At 45.8% G+C, this 19,796-nt stretch overlaps 2 protein-coding genes across 4 annotated transcripts in view; one reads left to right on the forward strand and one right to left on the reverse strand.

The window, feature by feature from the left end:
- Positions 1 to 19,796, reverse strand: part of NEU2 (neuraminidase 2) — a 74,906-nt gene that overhangs the window by 34,834 nt on the left and 20,276 nt on the right. The gene's annotated exons all lie outside the window — the stretch shown is intronic.
- NGEF (neuronal guanine nucleotide exchange factor) overlaps positions 1 to 19,796 on the forward strand; it is a 108,896-nt gene that overhangs the window by 18,708 nt on the left and 70,392 nt on the right. For 2 of the 3 annotated variants that reach the window (XM_073360196.1, XM_073360198.1), the window contains exons 2-3: positions 12,031 to 12,382; positions 16,069 to 16,189. In XM_073360196.1, the coding sequence (XP_073216297.1) occupies positions 12,106 to 12,382; positions 16,069 to 16,189 (398 nt within the window). In that variant the 5' untranslated portion in view covers positions 12,031 to 12,105. Of the gene's footprint in view, positions 1 to 12,030; positions 12,383 to 16,068; positions 16,190 to 19,796 lie in introns of those variants that run through there. The other variant, XM_073360199.1, reaches the window with a different exon arrangement.

Genomic DNA, 19,796 nt, shown 5'->3' on the forward strand with positions numbered 1-19,796 from the left:
CCTACCTGCATGCCTCCAGCTTTCACCCTGACCACACCACACGATCCATCGTCTACAGCCAAGCTCTGCGATACAACCGCATTTGCTCCAACCCCTCAGACAGAGACAAACACCTACAAGATCTCTGTCAAGCTTTCTTACAACTACAATACCCACCTGCAGAAGTAAAGAAACAGATTGATAGAGCCAGAAGAGTTCCCAGAAGTTACCTACTACAGGACAGGCCTAACAAAGAAAATAACAGAACGCCACTAGCCGTCACCTTCAGCCCCCAACTAAAACCCCTCCAACGCATTATTAAGGATCTACAACCTATCCTAAAGGATGACCCAACACTCTCACAAGTCTTGGGAGACAGGCCAGTCCTTGCCTACAGACAGCCCCGCAACCTGAAGCAAATACTCACCAACAACCACATACCACACAACAGAACCACTAACCCAGGAACTTATCCTTGCAACAAAGCCCGTTGCCAATTGTGCCCACATATCTATTCAGGGGACACCATCACAGGGCCTAATAACATCAGCCACACTATCAGAGGCTCGTTCACCTGCACATCCACCAATGTGATCTATGCCATCATGTGCCAGCAATGCCCCTCTGCCATGTACATTGGTCAAACTGGACAGTCTCTACGTAAAAGAATAAATGGACACAAATCAGATGTCAAGAATTATAACATTCATAAACCAGTCGGAGAACACTTCAATCTCTCTGGTCACGCAATCACAGACATGAAGGTCGCTATCTTAAAACAAAAAAACTTCAAATCCAGACTCCAGCGAGAAACTGCTGAATTGGAATTCATTTGCAAATTGGATACTATTAATTTAGGCTTAAATAGAGACTGGGAGTGGCTAAGTCATTATGCAAGGTAGCCTGTTTCCTCTTGTTTTTTCCTACCCCCCCCCCCCCCCCAGATGTTCTGGTTTAACTTGGATTTAAACCTGGAGAATGGTCAGTTTAGATGAGCTATTACCAGCAGGAGAGTGAGTTTGTGTGTGTATGGGGGTGGGGGGGATGTGAGAAAACCTTGATCTATGCAGGAAATAGCCCGACTTGATTATGTAAAGAGTTGTCACTTTGGATGGGCTAGCACCAGCAGGAGAGTGAATTTGTGTGGGGGGGTGGAGGGTGAGAAAACCTGGATTTGTGCTGGAAATGGCCCACCTGTTGATCACTTTAGATAAGCTATTACCAGCAGGACAGTGGGGTGGGAGGAGGTATTGTTTCATGATTTCTGTGTGTATATAAAGTCTGCTGCAGTTTCCACGGTAAACATCTGATGAAGTGAGCTGTAGCTCACGAAAGCTCATGCTCAAATAAATTGGTTAGTCTCTAAGGTGCCACAAGTACTCCTTTTCTTTTTACTTTTTGTAGTGACCCATCCACTCTCAGTCTTTATTCAGGCCTAATTTGATGGTGTCAAGTTTGCAAATTAATTCCAGCTTTGCAGTTTCTCATTGAAGTCTGTTTTTGAAGTTTTTTTGTTGAAGAATGGCCACTTTTAAATCTGTTATTGAGTGTCCAAGGAGATTGAAGTGCTCTCCTACTGGTTTTTGAATGTTACAATTCTCGATGTCTGATTTGTGTCCATCTATTCTTTTGCGTAGAGACTGTCCAGTTTGGCCAATGTACATGGCAGAGGGGCATCACTGGCACATGATGGCATATAGCACATTGGTAGATATGCAGGTGAACTAGTCCCTAATGGTGTGGCTGATGTGGTTAGGTCCTATGATGGTGTCCCTTGAATAGATATGTGGACAGAGTTCGCAATGAGGTTTGTTGCTGGGATTGGTTCCTGGGTTAAGTGTTTCTGTTTCTTCGTTGTTTTTGCTGATACAGACTAACACAGCTACCCCTCTGAAACCTGCCAAGTATTTCAGTGACAATGCACCTAGGTAGTGATTTGGACTGGCACCCAATTTCAGTATGGTCCATAGTTGGGTGGGTAATGGATCTTAAGAACAGACCCTTAATATATTGCTTTTCAGGGATGAATCACCAGAGTCTAAGACAAATTCTTGAATTCGCTGGAGACATTCAGAGTTTGCCTTGGTTCACAGCATTAGCTTGACTGCTCTACTAGCAATAAGGTTGTTGGATGGCAAGCCAATACCATGTTTAAACATATTATTTAAGCTATTCCTCTTTATCAAATGAGGAAAATATTGTTGCAAATTGAGTACACACTGTTTATACTCCAGCAAATAACATCTGTTAATGCTCTTTGGGTTAGAATATCTACATGGGAATTGAAAGTATCACCTCCATATTTAATGGCCCTTCTTGAACTCATCACAGGAGACTGTTACAAAACTCTACTAGAATTTTCTGAGGGTATTAACAAACATGTGGACAAGGGGGAATCCAGGGGATATAATGTACTTGGACTTTCAAAAAGTCTTTTACAAGGTCCTTCACCAAAGGCTCTTAAGCAAAGTAGGCACTTATGAGATAAGAGGGAAGGTCCTTTCATGGACCAGTAACTGGTTAAAAGATAGAAAAAAAAGGGTAGGAATAAATGGTCAGTTTTCACAGTGCAGAGAGGTAAATAGGGTGTCCCCCAAGGATCTGTACTGGGATCACTGCTGTTCAACATATTCATAAACGATCTGGAAAAGCGGGTAAGCAGTGAGGTCACAAAGTTTGCAGATGATACAAAATTACTCAAGATACTTAAGTCCAAAACTGACTGTGAAGATTTACAAAGGGATCTCACAAAACTGGGTGACTGGGCAACAAAATGGCAGATTAAATGGAATATTGATAAATGCAAAGTAATGCATATTGGAAAACATAATACCAACTATACATACAAAGTGATGAGGTTTAAATTAGCTGTTACCACTCAAGAAAGAGATCTTAGATTCATTGTGGATAGTTCTCCAAAAACATCTGCTCAGTATGCAGCAGCAGTCAAAAAAGGTAACAGAATGTTAGGATCCATTAAGAAAAGGATAAATAAGACAGAAAACATCATAACGCAACTATATAAATCCATGATACACGCATACCTCAACATAGCATACAATCCTGTCACCCCATCTCAAAAAAGATATACTGAATTGGAAAAGGTACGGAGAAAGGCCACAGAAATGATGACAGGTCTGGACCAGCTTCCATATGAGGAGAGATTAAAGAGACTGGGACTGTTCAGCCTGGAAGAGAGACAACTAAGGGGGGATACAATTGAGGTCAATAAAACCATGAATGACATGGAGAAAATGCATAAGGAACGGTGATTTACCCTTTCACATAAAACACAAAAACCAGGGATCAAAAAATGGAAAAAATAGGCAGCAGGTTTAAAACAAGCATAAGGAAGTACTTCTTCATACAACGCACAGTCAATCGGTGGAACTCGTTGCCAGGGGATGTTGTGAAGGCCAAAAGTATAAATAGGTTAAAAATAATTAGATAAGTTCATGGAGGACAAGTCCATCAGTGACTATTAGCCAAGACAGTCAGAGACAAAACCCCATGTTTTGGGGGGCCCTAAACCTCTGGCTGCCAGAAGCTGGGAATGGATGATAGTAGATGGATCAGTGGGCACCAACCACTGTCAGAAGATAGGATATTGTGCTAGATGGACCATTGGTCTGACCCAGTATGGCCATACTTATGTTCTAATGGTTACAGCTATCCAGATGGTTAAATTTTCCCCAATCATGAAAATCCTACTCTCCTCCACTGTGCTTATTTCTGTTCAGACACCATTGGTGGGTAAGGGCGGCTGTTAGCCTATCAGTGACTCATCTGTTCAGTCTGGACACCATTAACTTCCATGGAGGGGGAGGGGGGAAAGAGTGCCTCTTGCAGAAATAACATTAATCATTTTGTTTCTTTTTTCCAACATCACACACGTTTAATAAGAACGTAGCTGCATCTTTGAACAATCTATGTCAGTAAGATTCACCTTGTCATGCAACATCTCATTCTGTACAAGGCTTCTTTCTTTAAGCTCAAGAAGGACATTTGTGTGCTTTCACAGTCATTCGGCAGGTAACTGAAAGGAATGAGAAATCACACACACGAAGGCCTCAGTTCTGTAAGTGTTTCCTCTGGAGACTTGGATGCAGTGGAAATTATCCCACTGTGGCTAATGACTCCTCTGAAGACCTCAACCCATTGTTTATGAAGAAACAATCCAGTTATCATTTGTTACACACTGACAATGATTTCAGCACCGGTATAGGACATGAGAGATTCTCTGCCCCAAGGTGCTCACAATCTAGGCAGGAGAGACAAAGGGCAAAGCACAGAGGGATTTTGGTTTAAATGATATTGTTACTCACTTACTTGTGGGACATCGTGGCAAAAGCAAGTCGATGGGGGGATGTTGCGGTTCAGTGATGAGACAGAACACAGCTTTATGCAAGCAAACAGGCTGGTCAGCGGAGATGGGCTGTTCTGCCCCCCCTGCCTTCCACCTTCTCCTTTTATTATATTTCTCCCCCTAAGCATTACACACTGCTACACAAAGGAATGTATGACGTTGATTCATATGCTTAGTTACCATCCTCTATCTACTACAATCCTGGTTCTCAGGCCTTGAGCCCAGGCTAAAGAAACCTCCCACAGTTGCTGTCCAAACAATCAAGTTCTCAGGGTTCATATCTAGCCCTTGTCCTTGGATAGAGCAATGTGTGCATTGCTCCTAGGAAACAGTCAGGGTGTGCCCCGCCTGCTTCCAGGTGGAATAGCTAGACATTAACCCTTCAGGGGGAGATGCGAATGAGGAGTGGGTGGCAGTTTGGAGAGCACGGTTGTGAGAGCAGGCTAAGCTTGATCCGTCTCCCATTCAAGTCAATGAAAAAAAACTTCCAGTAACTTTAATAATGCAGGATCAAGCCCTCTGTACTGGTTTGGGGAGGAAACATGGGAAAAGGGGGCAGTTATAGCATCTCCCTTCTTTGTGCTCTCCCCCTTGACAGCAGCTCTTCCTCCTATTTCGTTCTACTGAGCCATGGAAAGTCATACTCAGTGAGTCTCTTTACCTCAGAGTCATTTAAATACCCCCAAATTAACATAATAATCAACATATTTATCCTCAATACATTTTCTATTTAAATGTTAACACCCGAGAACAGTCCAAACCACATCCCAGCTCCAAATGCCCCTGAACTTCAGGGAAGTTTGGATCAGAATCAAACTTTGTCACTGGCCCGTATATCTGTAATGGGCTGAACACTTTTTCTGCTCCTGATCCAAACCTTATGGCTCACAGTAAGAGAGCAAAAGTGAACCTTCTCACCTGCACACACTAACAAACCCCTGCGAGAACTGTCCCAGAAGCCAGCTGTTAAGTATTTATAGTTCAGTGGTACAGAACTTAACCTGACCTTTTGGGGTCACAAGTTGTTGTGCCTATTTCTGAGTAAGCCCACAGTTATGCCACCTGTCTCTTTCCCTTGGCAGCAGCTCATAAAGGGAACAGCTCTTCCTAATATCCTTATTAGCTCCACTGGGCCACAGAAAATTGCATGTGCTTAGAGAGCCCCTGTCAGCAGTAAGGAGGATTTAGAGAGACAGGGACACAACACTGAACAGTTAAACAGTCCACTCAATCTTGACCCAATTTTTGCTGGGGAAAATGGAAGAGCTGACCCGGCCTCTCCTCCTGTCACCGTGCCTCAGTGGGTCACAGCTGAGGATGCCAGATTCAGGACAAACTGCTGAGAAATAGGACAGACTCACCCCAAACTGATGGTTATTCTGCCATTAGATATACTGAGCCAGCAACAAAAGTAAACTTCTGTCTCATCACACTGGTTAACCAGAAGTAAAAAATGCAGTCTCCTTAGGCATTCCAGCCCTTGGCTCACCACGCAGACTCTAGACTTGATGATGAGTGGTGCTGAAAATGAATTTAATCAAACAAAGGGTTCTTCTGATCTCAAAAGATCAGCCACATAGCCAGGTCACTATATAACTCAGATCTTACCCAATAATCAGCCTATTGTCAATCCTTTAGTAGCTAAAATCTAAAGGTTTATTTTTAAGAGGAAAGAAGCAGAAAAGAGTTTAAATGGTTAATTGATTATATACATACAATCACAGCAAGGTATGTAGCAGTGATGGAATAAACTGCTGGTTTGCAAATGTCTCTCTGGAAATTACCCAAACAGCTTGGGGGTCATCAGTCCTTGTTGATAGCTTCCTTGTTAGAATCTAGTCCAGAGAAATGAAGCAGGATATGAAGACAAAATGGAGATGTTTCCAGGGTCTTGAATACCCTCTCCCATGTGGTATACCCTCTCCCCCTCTCACAGCTCACTAGCTCATGAAAGCTCATGCTCAAATAAATTGGTTAGTCTCTAAGGTGCCACAAGTACTCCTTTTCTTTTTGCGAATACAGACTAACACGGCTGTTACTCTGATACTTTGTATAAGATTTGTTGCAATTGTATAACAGTGGTAGCAACATTGATATACATGGTCATAGTTCAATCATACAGCGTCACACTCCCAAATAATCCATAGCCCTTCCTCCTCTCCAGCAAAGCACTCCTGAAACCCATAGGAATCATCTAGAGCAGAAGGCTTAAAAGCTGTTCAGGATCAGTCAGCCTCCTAAGAGTTACAGAGCCCAAGGCACCTTTTGCAAGAGTAGGGGTTGCGCCCCATTTCTGTGGCCCAGCAAATTATCAGAGTGATGAGGGGTAAGAACTACCTGTGATGCTCCATGACTTATCCATGTGATGCTCCATGACTTGACAGTCATCCTGGGCAATCCCTAGATAGTACCAGGTGTTTGGCTGCTGGAGAGGCTGGTCTGCTTGAGGTGCTTCAGAATACTGTCATGTCCATATACAAATACCATAGCACAAGGGTTGCCAGGGTCCTCTGTGGCAGAATGCTCATGTTTCACTAAAGGAGCATATAAGGAAGCCTTTGGGAAATAAAATCATATTGCATTTGCAATCCCAGTTGTCAAATAAGCCTGGCTAGTAATTTCTCCTCAACACAAGTAGTTAGGGACTCTGCGCGTGTCTGCATCACAGGAAGGTATGTGTTGTGAGTAAGTGATTGGGAAATAACATGTCTCACAGGACACAAGAAAGGGGTCAATTTCTTACATTAAAGGAACCCTATAGAGAGGTAAACAGTTATTATAAAGAGGAGGGTGATAAATTTTTCTCCTTAACCACCAAGGACAGGACAAGAAGTAATGGGCTTAAATTACAGCAAGGGAGACTTAGGGCATGGCTACACCTGCAGATGTGGAGTGCTGTGAGTTAAACCAGCCCTCAGAGACCGCAGCAGGGAAAGCGCTGCAGTGTGTTCACACTGTCAGCTGCAAGCGCACTGGCGTGGCCACATTTGTGGTACTTGCAACGGCATTGGGAGCGGTGCATTATGGGCAGCTATCCCACAGAGCACCTCTTCCCATTCTGGCGCTGTGGCTTGTGGGAAGGGGTGGGGAGTGCAGGGCATTCTGGGTCCTGCCCCAATGTCCCGTGATGCATCAGTTCGCATCCCAGCAATCCCTATGCTTCCCACCACATTTGGTGACATCTTTCAATGTTTTTTGTCCTGCACACTCTGTCTTCTCTTTTGGTCTGCGGGAATGGATTCTGAACTGCTGAGGACTATGCTGATGGGTCTTGCCAGCACGTCATGAATTGCAATTGAGTTACTCCTTAAGCTACAAACTGATAGTGAGGAGTCCGACGATGATGTCGACTCACATAACGCATATGACATGAGTTTGCTTGTGGCATTCACGGACATGCTCACCATTGTGGAGCGCCGCTTTTGGGCTCGGGAAACAAGCAGTGAGTGGTGGGATCACATCGTCATGCAAATCTGGGATGACAAGCAGTGGCAGCAGAACTTTCAGATGAGAAAAGCCACTTTCCTGGGACTGTGTGAGGAGCTCGCCCCAACCCTGCGGCGCAAGGACACAAGATTGAGAGCTGCCCTGCCAGTGAGAAGCAGGTGGCTATTGCAATCTGGAAAGTGGCAACTCCAGACAGCTACCGATCGATTGCTAACTAGTTTGGAGTGGGAAAGTCGACCGTTGGAATCGTGTTGATGCAAGTTTGCAGGGCCATTAATCGCATCCTGCTCAGAAGAATCGTGACTCTGGGTAACGTGCATGACATTGTGGCTGGCTTTGCACAAATGGGTTTCCCTAACTGCGGAGGGGTGATAGATGGCACGCATATTCCAATTCTGACACCAGCCCACCTAGCCTCCGAATACGTTAATCGGAAGGGGTATTTCTCTATGGTTCTTCCGGCGCTTGTGGATCACTGTGGGCATTTCATTGACATTAACGCAGGCTGGCCCGGAAAGGTGCATGATGCATGCATCTTTCGGAACACTGACCTGTTCAGGAAGCTGCAAGCTGGGACTTTTTTCCCAGACCAGAAGATCATGGTAGGGGAAGTCGAAATGCTCATTGTGATCCTTAGAGACACCGCTTACCCTTAATGCTGTGGATCATGAAACCCTACACAGGGAGCCTTGACAGCAGCAAAGACCAGTTCAACAGGCTGAGTCGGTGCAGAATGACTGTGGAGTGTGCTTTTGACCGTTTAAAGGGCTGCTGGCGCTCTCTGTATGGGAAGCTGGACCTGGCTGATGACAACATCCCCACGGTTATATCCGCGTGCTGTACCCTCCATAACATTTGTGAAGGAAAGGGTGAAAGATCCACTTAGGCATGGACCTTGGAGGTTCAACAGCTGGAGGCTGAATTTGAACAGCCAGAGAGCAGAGCTATTAGAGGGGCCCCGCATGGGGCTGCAAGGATTAGGGATGCCTTGAGGGACCAATTTGAGGCTGAAAGCCACCACTAATGTTTGGTGCCCTGCACGGGAGTGAAGTGCAGTGGTTCCAATGTTAGTAGGAATCTCTGTTTGCTACATATGATGCACTGACTTGCAGTGCCTGTTGCTTTCTTGGGCTATGGTATCTTTTACTTAATGCAATAATAAAGAATGTTTTCAAAGCCAAAAAATTCATTTATTGAAAAGAAACAGAACTGCTTGGGAAACAGAAAGGGCATGAGACATCTGTGCAGTGTGGGATGAGGGAAGTGGGTGGGGTGGGGTGGGGAATGGGACAATCACAGATTTGAGTATGTCCTGTTATCATACTCAGCCTTCCTGTCTGGAGTGCCATGCAATGAGTGCTGCACTTCAGACTGGCTAAAATGCATGGTGATGGGGGTTGAGTGCAGTGAGTAAGGGTCGTAGTTTGCAGGGCTGGGTGGTGAAGCTACAAGTGTTGGAGGCAACTGGTGGCAATAAGAACCCAGATGTTGGGGAAAGTGGGTTGGCGGTGACATGGGGGCACAAGGAAAAGAGTTTTGGGACACGGGCTGCAAGCAGGGGTGGGCATGGAGGTGCTGCGCCTGCATTGCTACGAGCGCCTGTATCGAGTCTGCTTGGCACTCCATGATGCTTAGCAGCTGCTCTGTGCTTTGGTGCCAGCCATCCACATTCTGCTGGCAGACCCTCCTTTCACTCTCCAGCCACTCCTGCACTTTTTGATTTTCATTAAGGGTCTGGTGCATGACCTCATGCAGCATGTCCTCTTTGCTTCTTTGTGGATGCTTACTGATTCTTTGGAGTCTTTCAGCCATTAATAACAAGGATGGCTGGGATCTCAAGGTTGCATCTATAAAGCCAAAATGCAACACTTACCAGAGGCAGCATTGTTTACACCAGACAGAGCAATGATTCCCCCGTACTTAAAGACAAGCACAGTGTACACAGTAGAAGAAATTGCCCATTCCAAAACGAGCACACATAACCCACAGGAGCCCCAAAATGGTGAGTAAGCATAGGGTCAAACATAACTGATTGTTTCACAGCCGTATTGTCCTCTGGGGTTCTGTGCCTTGGCGGAGAGCCAACAGTAGCAGGGGGCCCCTATACTGAACACTGTCCCCACATTTTCCACAGGAGTTTGTCCTGGAAGATATCTCGCTGCTGAGGGTGACCTGGGAAGCAAGGGAGGGTCTTCTACTGCAATGTGGCTTCTGCCCTGGCCCACATGCAGCTTGCCTGTGTGCAGCAATGGTCCCCCCGCCCCTCATGGCACAGTGGCGCAGACATGTTAGCCTTACTGGGACAAGGAGCACAGTAGCTCTGCCAAGGAACCTGTACAAGCGGATTGCCTAGCTTCTGCATGAGACCTTTGAAGAGATCACTGAGGCCGATTACCGTGATGTGAGATAGTCCGCATCTAGGCATGCATGCAGCCCTAACCCTGCTTGCCCCAAGAGCCCACACTGAACAACTTCCTTCCCAAAATAAAAGCTGCTTACTGGGCCCCTCCTCTGGTGTTCTTCCCCAAGCACCATCCGCTGCAACTGGCTACCTTCCTCCTGGCTTGAAATCAGCTTCTGGCTGCATGCATCTAGGGATACCCGGCTGTCCCCCTCCTCCTCAGCACCCTCTCTACTGCTTTCCTCCTCCTTCTGCCTTGTTGAACTGGGCTCTGAAGTGTCCATGGTGGTACTCGGAGTGGAGGTGGGGTTGCCCCCAAGTATTGCATCCAGCTCTTTGTGGAATCGGCAGCTCATGGGGGAAGCGCCGGAGTGGCGGTTTGCCTCACGGGCTTTGCGGTAGGCATTCTGCAGCTCCTTCACTTTACTCCGGCACTGTAGTGCATCCCAGTCATGGCCCCTTTCCATCATGTCCCTTGATATCTGCCCGAAGGTACTGTAATTCCTATGGCTGGAGCACAGCTGGGACTGGACAGCTTCCTCCTCCCAAACACTGATGAGGTCTAGCACCTCGCCATTGCTCCATAGTGGGGATCGCCTGGCACGTGGAGGCATGGTCACCTGGAAAGATTCGCTGAGAGCTCTCCACGCCTGGCTGAGCAAACAGGAAGGGGATTTTCAAAATTCCCAGAGAATTTAAAAGGCGGGTCTGATGGTTGGTCACCTCAGGGAAGGGCAGTAGAGTTCAAAGTGATGACCAGAGTGACTAGAACAGGCATTGTGGGACACCTCTGGAGGCCGATCAGAGGGCATTAATAGACTAGGGCATCCACACTGGTGCTGCAGCACTCCAGCCAGGGTGTGTCAAGTGTTATGCTTCTCATGGAGGTAGATTACCAGGAGCGGAGTCCGGGCGCTCTACGTGTCTTGCCAGTGCGGACGCATCATGAGTTAGGGCGCCCGGGGCTGCTTTAATGCGCGCTAGACATTTCCTAACGATCAGGGTAGTTAAGCACCAGAACAAGTTCCCTAGGGAGGTTGTGGAATCCCTGTCATTGGAGGTTTTTAAGAACAGGTTAGACAGACACCTGTCAGGGATGGGCTAGATCAGTGGTTCTCAAACTTATTTGATCCTGCCCCCTTCTTTGTGTTTGTAGTTATTTATGCTCCCTTCCCTACCCACCAGGCACCCAGTCAACAGCGACCACTCTCTGGCCACCCAGCTCTGAAGGCAGAGCAGAGAGCAGCAGCTGCTGGCTGGGCAATACCGTGCCACCCTTACTTCTCCGCTGCTGCTGGCGGCAGTACTGCCTTCAGAGCTGGGCACCTGGCCAGCAGCTGCTGCTCTCCGGCCAGCTCTGAATGTGCACAGTAAGTTTCCCCTAAAGCTTCTCACACACACCCCAGAATATACTCCATGACCCTCCAAGGGGGTGCGTCCCCCAGTTTGAGAGCCTCTGGTCTAACTAATACTTAGTCCTGACTCAGTGCAGGGGACTGGACTACATGACCTACTGAGGTCCGTTCCAGTTCTACATTTATATGATTCTATGACACTACCCAGTAGAGTTCCCATTTTTAAATAATTTGTTCTGAATAACAAACTCATCATTGTTGTGATGTTTGTTTCATATGGGATGATGATGTGCTAGTCCAAATTAATGTTCAAGACACATCAATAAGGCTTGGAAGATGTGGGATGGCCCCCATAATCACAATGAACCAAAAAAATCAAGGCAGGTGGCAAATTCTGTATCATTGTAGATGGATGGCGCACTCTGATTTCTGAATTAAGTGGAACTTTCTCTGTTTTTTTTGTTTTGTTTCTGATTCTAAAGCAGAGAGATCTGATGAAGTCTATGGAGGTTACAGGTCTGAAGCCGTTCTGTTCCTAAACAATCATATCTGTTGTCATGGAGACAGAAGAACTGGAAGAGGTGGAAAGGCATTGCAGAAAAGCAGCCAGTGGTGTCAAGAAGGGCAGTTCTCAGCAGACAGCCTCACAGCCGGGTGTGAATTCTGAGGATGAGGAGAAGGCAGAGAGTGCTGATCATGTGACCCAGGACAGTGAGTCACAGACTCACTACATTGCCATTCAAAGAAATTCCAAGTATTATCAGTCCATGAGGCTACGGAGCAGGCAGAAAGAGAGGAATAACAGAGAGGGGATGAATGCTAGGCATGCTGTAGGTGAGTACCAGACCCAGAAGTCACTTCTCTTCCTTTTTCCACTGCAATTGGGAATGATGGGAAAAGAGGGAGCAGGCCAGTGCGGAGGGAGCTCCTGGCAGATCAACACTAGAGAAAGTGGGGGATTCCAGAACTCTTGTTTGAGGACCAGTCCTTGCCCATCTTCCACAACAGGAATTTTAGTGCCAATAGATTACTAGTAGTTAGACTGGAACTGCCAAATAGCCGACTCTTTAAACACGTTCTCATTGCAGAGAACCTGAGCAGGTTTGGAACCTATGTTCTGCCTCTCTCTGAGAGAAAAAATAGTGTAAGCAGGGAAAGCCATGCGGCAAGCAAGGAGGGAGCCAGTTTGCAGGAGCACACAGCGAGGATGGAGTGGAGAAAGCGAGACCTGTACAAAAGAAGAAGAACTGCACAGAGCATTGGGGAAATCAACAGAGAGAACAGAAAGGCAGAGTTGCCAGGGATACGTGCTCCAACATATACATTATATTCTAGATGGGCTGAGTGTGAGACAGGCCACAGAAGCTTTCTACTCTGTCATCCAGCTGAAGAGCACACTCCCCCATCCCCGGCAAATGAGCCATGCTTCTCCTGTCAGCATAACGGACATTTCCCACACCCCCAAACAGAGGCCTGGGAGATTCTCTCCAGAAAGTGGGCATTCAGTATCAAGTGGAGTGCCCCAGGGGTTGGTCCTGGGGCTGGTTTTGTTCAACATCTTTATCAATGATCTGGACGATGGGATAGATTGCACCCTCAACAAGTTTGCAGATGACACTAAACTGAGGGGAGAGGTAGATATGCTGGAGGGTAGGGATAGGGTCCAGAGGGACCTAGACAAATTGGAGGATTGGGCCAAAAGAAATCTGATGAGGTTCAACAAGGACAAGTGCAGAGTTCTGCACTTAAGAAGGAAGAATCCCATGTACCGCTATAGGCTGGGGATCAACTGGCTAAGCAGCAGTTCTGCAAAAAAGGACCTGGGGATTACAGTGGACGAGAAGCTGGATATGAGTCAGCAGTGTGCCTTTGTTGCCAAGAAGGTCAATGGCATATTGGGCTGTATTAATAGGAGCATTGCCAGCAGATCGAGGGAAGTGTTTATTCACCTCTATTTGGCACTGGTGAGGCCACACCTGGAGTATTGTGTCCAGTTTTGGGCCCACCACTACAGAAGGGATGTGGACAAATTGGAGAGAGTCCAACGGAGGGCAATGAAAATGATTAGGGGGCTGGGGCACATGACTTACGAGGAGAGGCTGAGGGAACTGGGGTTATTTAATCTGCAGAAGAGAAGAGTGAGGGGGGATTTGATAGCAGCCTTCAACTACCTGAAGGGGGGTTCCAAAGAGGATGGAGCTCGGCTGTTCTTAGTGATGGCAGATGACAGAACAAGAAGCAATGGTCTCAAGTTGCAGTGGGAGAGATCTAGATTGGATACTAGGAAACAGTATTTCAGTAGGAGGGGGTGAAGCACTGGAATGGGTTACCTAGGGAAGTGGTGGAATCTCCATCCTTAGAGGTTTTTAAGGCCTGGCTTGAAAAAGCCTTGGCTGGGATGATTTAGTTGGTGTTGGTCCTGCTTTGAGCAGGGGATTGGACTAAATGACCTCCTGAGGTCTCTTCCAACCCTAATATTATATGATTCTATGATCTTCTGCTTTCCCAGCCAAGGGGCTCACCTGACTCCATCAGTGAAAGGGCTCATTTTGCCCTGCGGACTGTGTTCAAGGAAAGTTCCTTCCCTTCTCCAAGCCAGCTTATGAGCAGACAGTGCAAGAGCAAGGAGCTGCTGCTTAATATTCTGCTACTGTTCTCAGTGAGGTTCCTGGACAGACTGTCTGTATCCAACGCAGACCTCACCTCCACCCTGTCAGCACAGCAGCATAACGAGCTCAGAGCAGTTCTCTCTGCATCTCCTGCTTACCCACCACCACAACGCTGCAGCAGAACCAGCTCAGAGGAGGACATTGCTCCTGCACACCCATAACATCATTGCACCGGACCAGTGTATAGAATGGCATCTCTTCTGTTTTGCCACAGCACCACTGCAGAAGGACCAGCTCAGAGCAATGCTGCTGCATTACATGTCCACTACAGCATCAGTGCAGTCTGATCTGCTCAGAGCACTGCTTCTCTCCTGCATGCCCACTCTGTCATTCCATTGCTGCAGTAGGATCCACTTAGAACGGGGCTTTTCTCTTGCACATCTGCAGCAATAGTTCAAGAGGGTCATTCAGAGCAATGTCTCTCTCCACCAGGCAACGCAGCAGGATTCACTAGGAGCAATACTTCTTTGCCCTGCATCACTGTAGCAAGCCCAGCCCTGAGCTATAGTTTCTCCTACTTCTCCCTCACCAAGACGGATCTGCTATTCTCTCTCACAGCAACAGGGCAGCGTATGCTTTGACACAAGCCTTAGTCTCATAACAGGAACCTCTTCTCACAGCATTTGCTGAAGTACCTGGAAACAAGGAATGGGTGAGCTCTTTTGTCTTAACTTCAAACCCGTTTGAATAGCATGAGTCCAAAAGTTTGACTCAAATGTTAATCTGTTCACATTCCACTAAGGAAAGACTCTGGAACAAAGAAGAAGAGAAAACCAGTGAAAACAGTGGGATGGAATACAGAACAGGAAGAAAAATCCAAATTGAAAAGCAAGAAGTGAGAGCAGAGAATGGGAATGAGAGAAAAACAAACCTAAAGGAAACTATACCCAGCATAAACAAGGGTCTAGTTTTGGGGGTGGAGAAAGATTTCCTTTAGCTAGCAAAAGAGGTTGGATTTTGTAACCAAGCTCCTCTGGCAGAGAAAGAGCATTTAAATGAGAGGAAAGAAAGGTATGAGAACTTAAGCTAGTTTTGTGAACCCTCAGAAACTGTCCCACAGGTTAGCAAAACCTTGGACTTCAGCCATTCCTTATGGAGACCCCGTGGCATCAACCAGGAGGGCATCTCTGAAACATGCTTCATTTAGGGCCTGGACCTGCACTCACTGAAGAGTGAGAGTTTTGCTACTGATTTAAAGTGGGAGCAGAGTTAGGATTTAGTGCAGAGTAAATCTAATAGAAAACATCCAGCCCCCAAAAGTGAGATGCACCCTTCCATTTCTGTGATTGCTATAGTGAGCCATGAACTTGATTGGGATTTCTACCACAGCTTTCGTTCGCTGTAAAAGCCACTCCGGCTCCTTTGAGGGAAAGAGGAGGAGCAATTAAAAGTAAAGCTCCTCCTCCTCCTACTGAAAGTTTACTTAATTTATCTTTCTATAAACTGAACTCTTTTACTGTGTGCCTGGAAGGGAGAGAGCTACTAAAGTCCTGGCATGGCAAAACAGATACCAGCACACGAGAGAAGTCCACAGGTAACCCTATCAAGTCACTGGCTGCTGGGGGCCAAGGTTTCAGCAGTTAAAAGTCCACTTACATGCACAAAAATGCATTTGTATGTCTACATTCATTTTCTCATTTGATTGCATATGTAATTGGAGTAAATGCACGCGTAATCATCTGCAGGCAAGTGTATGCATATGGACCTCAAGCCTGCTTGTTTGAAAAGTTGAGTCTTAGGAATCAAAATGCAGCCCAGTCTGTGTAAGTCCCTGCTTTCTCCCACCTCCTTCAATTCAAACCAGTTGTTACCCGAAGTACATGTAAAGATTGTCCCTCTTTTCTGTCATAGCTTCACTCAAAAATCGAGACAGCAGAAGCAAACCTCTGAATGTGAATGTATTATCTCGCAAGGGACCCCCAGTATCAGTAAAATCTGAAGTGAAAACCTTGGAAGAACAATGGATACAAAGGTAAGGAGGAAAAGCAAGAGGGTGGTGAGGATTGCCTAAGCTGAACAACAGGGAAGCAATGTCAGAGCTACCAGGCAGAGAGAATACTGAGCAAAATTATATCCACCAATTCATCTCATCTCACCTTAAACTGCAATGCTGTTTTCATCTCTAAAAATTATACTCATCTAGCACCTAAAACTTTTATGCCAAAACTTTATCAGTATGAGTTTGGAGGCAAAGGGTGAAGGACAGGAGGGGAGGAGAGAGAGAGGAAGGGAGTGAGGAAGATGGAAAGGAAGAAGGGGAGAGCTCCTGTCGAGTGGCATTCATTTTGCCTTTGAAGAAGCTGGAAAGCTATTTTTAAGAGTTGCAGTTTTCTTTTGAGGTACAACATGGTATCATCAGGAGCTGGTAATAGAGGTTTGTACTAAGGTACACCTATTTGCCCTAAATCCCTCACCTATGGAGGTAACATAAAGGTCTTGATCCTGCAAATCTTTCTTCAGTGCACTGTAGAGAGGTGAAGGTTGACAGATTCTGTAGATAGTGTGAGCAGACACTATGTGTGGGCACAAGTAAGGCTGAAGAATAGGTGCAAGTCCTCTACAGAGAGTGAAACCTCCACTCCGAGTCCACTCCCTTACTGTGCGCGCGTGTGTGTTGACTTAAGTGGGATCCTTAGCACGCAGATGAAGAGCTTAGCTGTGCATACTCCTCTTTTGCCTCAGTTCTGCTGCTAGGCAGGAAGAAGGGGTGGTTGCAGAGCAGGACACTCTCAAATACAGGATCATGTCCCCTGCACCTTTTACATTATGTTTATATGCACGATACTGAGTCCAAGCCTACACTGTCAAGAATCAAGCCCTGAGACTTAAATACCAGGTGCATTACACCGGGTTGTGTGGTGCCACTTATGGGCAAATGAGTATCAATGAAAGATGTTTTCCAACAACATTACCTAGGACAAGGACTCCAATAGAGAGTTTTAATGCCTAACAAATAAATCAGTGAAATCATATTTAAATAAAGTAAAATGTCCTGGCTGGCACTGGGTGTTCTTTGGTATTAAACCGAGCACTTGAAATCAGACAGCTGCAGTATGCTGGAGTGTTAAACCCATCTGCCTTCCTTTTCCTCTCCCACTGGCGTAATCCTGGCTGTCAGCCTCTGACGTCCTGACACTGCCAGTTATGCAACTATAAAGCATGCAAATTATGATCCTAACTCGGGAGTCAAGAACAATTGAACCTTGCTGTGAACCATATTTCATATGCTGAGGCTTGCAGAGCCTGACAGGTCAGTACAGGTTACAAGTCATGTGTCTACAGAAAGCAGGCAGTGTGACGGTGCTGAGGAAGGATCATATCTACTGCAATTGGGCAGAGAGATTTGGCATAGAGAATAAGACCAGAGTTTAAGCTCCTAAACTGAGCCCCTGTCCTTAGCTTCCCTTCCATAAAAACAGGTGTAATTTACAGGAGCACCACTGGAAATATTCATGGTGGAATAACTACAAGAATCTGGGGCTATCATTGTTATCTCCAAGCATCACTATTCTTACCATTTTACTTTGGAAAAGAGCTAGCTAAGAAGCCTAATGTCATGTACAGTATAGGGAAGTGTAGGACATCTCATACCTAGTATGAAGTTGGTGCCCGTCAGCTAAGGTTTATCTGGGAGAAGGAGGCTGTGGGCCTGGATAGCAGGGACGCTTCCCACTGGTGTAGTTACATAGCCCCATAAGGTGCCTTGGGGGATGCAGCACCAGATACAGAGGGCTGCTTTCTTGTCACTTTGAGCAGTGACATCAACACTGCAGCATCTGTGTCAGCACTGAGGCTGGGCAGGCACAAGGGTGGGGGTTTTTTTAAACATGGATTAAAATAACCAAAGTCTGCAGATTTATCAAGGAATGTGTGTGGAATTTACAACCATGGCAGCTATTTCACAGCACACAGAAACACAACACTATTATTTGGGAAAGGACGTGAGCAGGAATCCTATAGCCAGTTGAAATCACAGGGGAAAATTTGGTACAGATACAGTACAAAGAACCTATTTATCTGACCTTATTTGGACAGGACGTTGGCCTTAACACCCTGTTCTGGGATTCTTAATAACCACAAGTAGCAAAGACCTTGCTATTATATCTCATTCAAAGCATAGCAAATTGTGCTACAAAAATGGTTAATAAAAAGTAAAATAATAAGAATGGTTTACTGTTCACAAACACTGACAGTGATGGTTTGCGGGGTACCCAGAACTGAGAGTTACCTTGTTACCCCCTACCTCCAGCATGAGGGAGTCTTGCTTGTGCTTAGCTGGGTATCAGCTCCCTAATATCACCAGTCTGTTAGCCACTCAAACACTCCTCCGGGCTATGCTAGCGCTTTGCCTTGCAGTTTAATAATAGGTGCACCCCAATCCCTTTGAAGCATTCCCTTGTGATATGCAGCCCCGACACTGACTGCTTACAGAAATACCAGGCCTTCTGTCCCCAAAGGAACAGTATGCACACCAACTTGTAAGATTCAAATCAGGATCAGCACTGTACTTAACTCCACAGCACTGAAATATATTTATAGTGAAAACCAGAGTAAGTTTATTGTCAAAGATTCAAGTGATAGTGACTAAGAATATTAGAAACAAATGGTTACATACAAAACAAAACCATAACATGCTTTCTAAACACTAAACTAACAGGTTAACCTCAAAGTTCTCTGCAGCTTTCAAGCAAGGTTGGCTGAGATCCTGTTTTCATGAATCAAATATACTGTCCATTGACTCCGTAAGTGCAGGATGAGGGGGTGTCTTATTTCCCCTCTTAGATATACCCCCAAAGTTTATTGTCTTTGTACACAGCCAGAATACCTCCCTCCACCCCTCTAGCTTGTTTTTTCCTGTGTGCTCCTTTCTTGTTGAATATGTATGTAACTAGGCATCCATTTTGTTAGCTTACAATGCTTAATTTACATCCCGACACAGAGCTACACATTCCTTCCCATCTATTTTTCATCTTTGCTGGTGACTACTACCTTGATACAGACTTTAAAATATATTTTCAATTTACATACATAACTCCTTACATAGTATCCGTATATACATTTCACAAGGATATTAAGGTCCAGTTTGACATTGGCTTTCATTTAAGAGCCCACATGACATTCTTTGGTGAACTCGAATGTACATACCAGAACCTGAATATTCCTGTAACCCCTTTGCCAGTCAGCATTCAGGGGTTCTTGTGTCACGCTGACTTTTGGAAACACTAAATTACATAAATCCTACAATGTTTCAAGTTTCCTCAGATATATTTAGTGTTACACTGAGGTAGAGTGACCATATAGCAAGTGTGAAAAATCAGGGTAAGGGGTAATAGGAGCCTATATAAGAAAAAATCCCCAAATATCGGGACTGTCCCTATAAAATCGGGACATCTGGTCACCCTACACTGTGGGTTTCTTCTATTCCAGTGTACTTAACACATAGAGGAGGGAGACTACACAGAAACATGAGTTACCATACTGAACTAGAAGAGGCTCACAAAACAAGAGCAGTCCTCACAGAAGGACCAAGGTTTGCCATCTGGCCCTCCCATTCGGATCATTAACCTCCTCAGCTACCC

Source organism: Lepidochelys kempii, chromosome 9 (genome assembly GCF_965140265.1).
Source record: "Lepidochelys kempii isolate rLepKem1 chromosome 9, rLepKem1.hap2, whole genome shotgun sequence".
In the NCBI taxonomy this organism is placed as follows: domain Eukaryota; kingdom Metazoa; phylum Chordata; order Testudines; family Cheloniidae; genus Lepidochelys; species Lepidochelys kempii.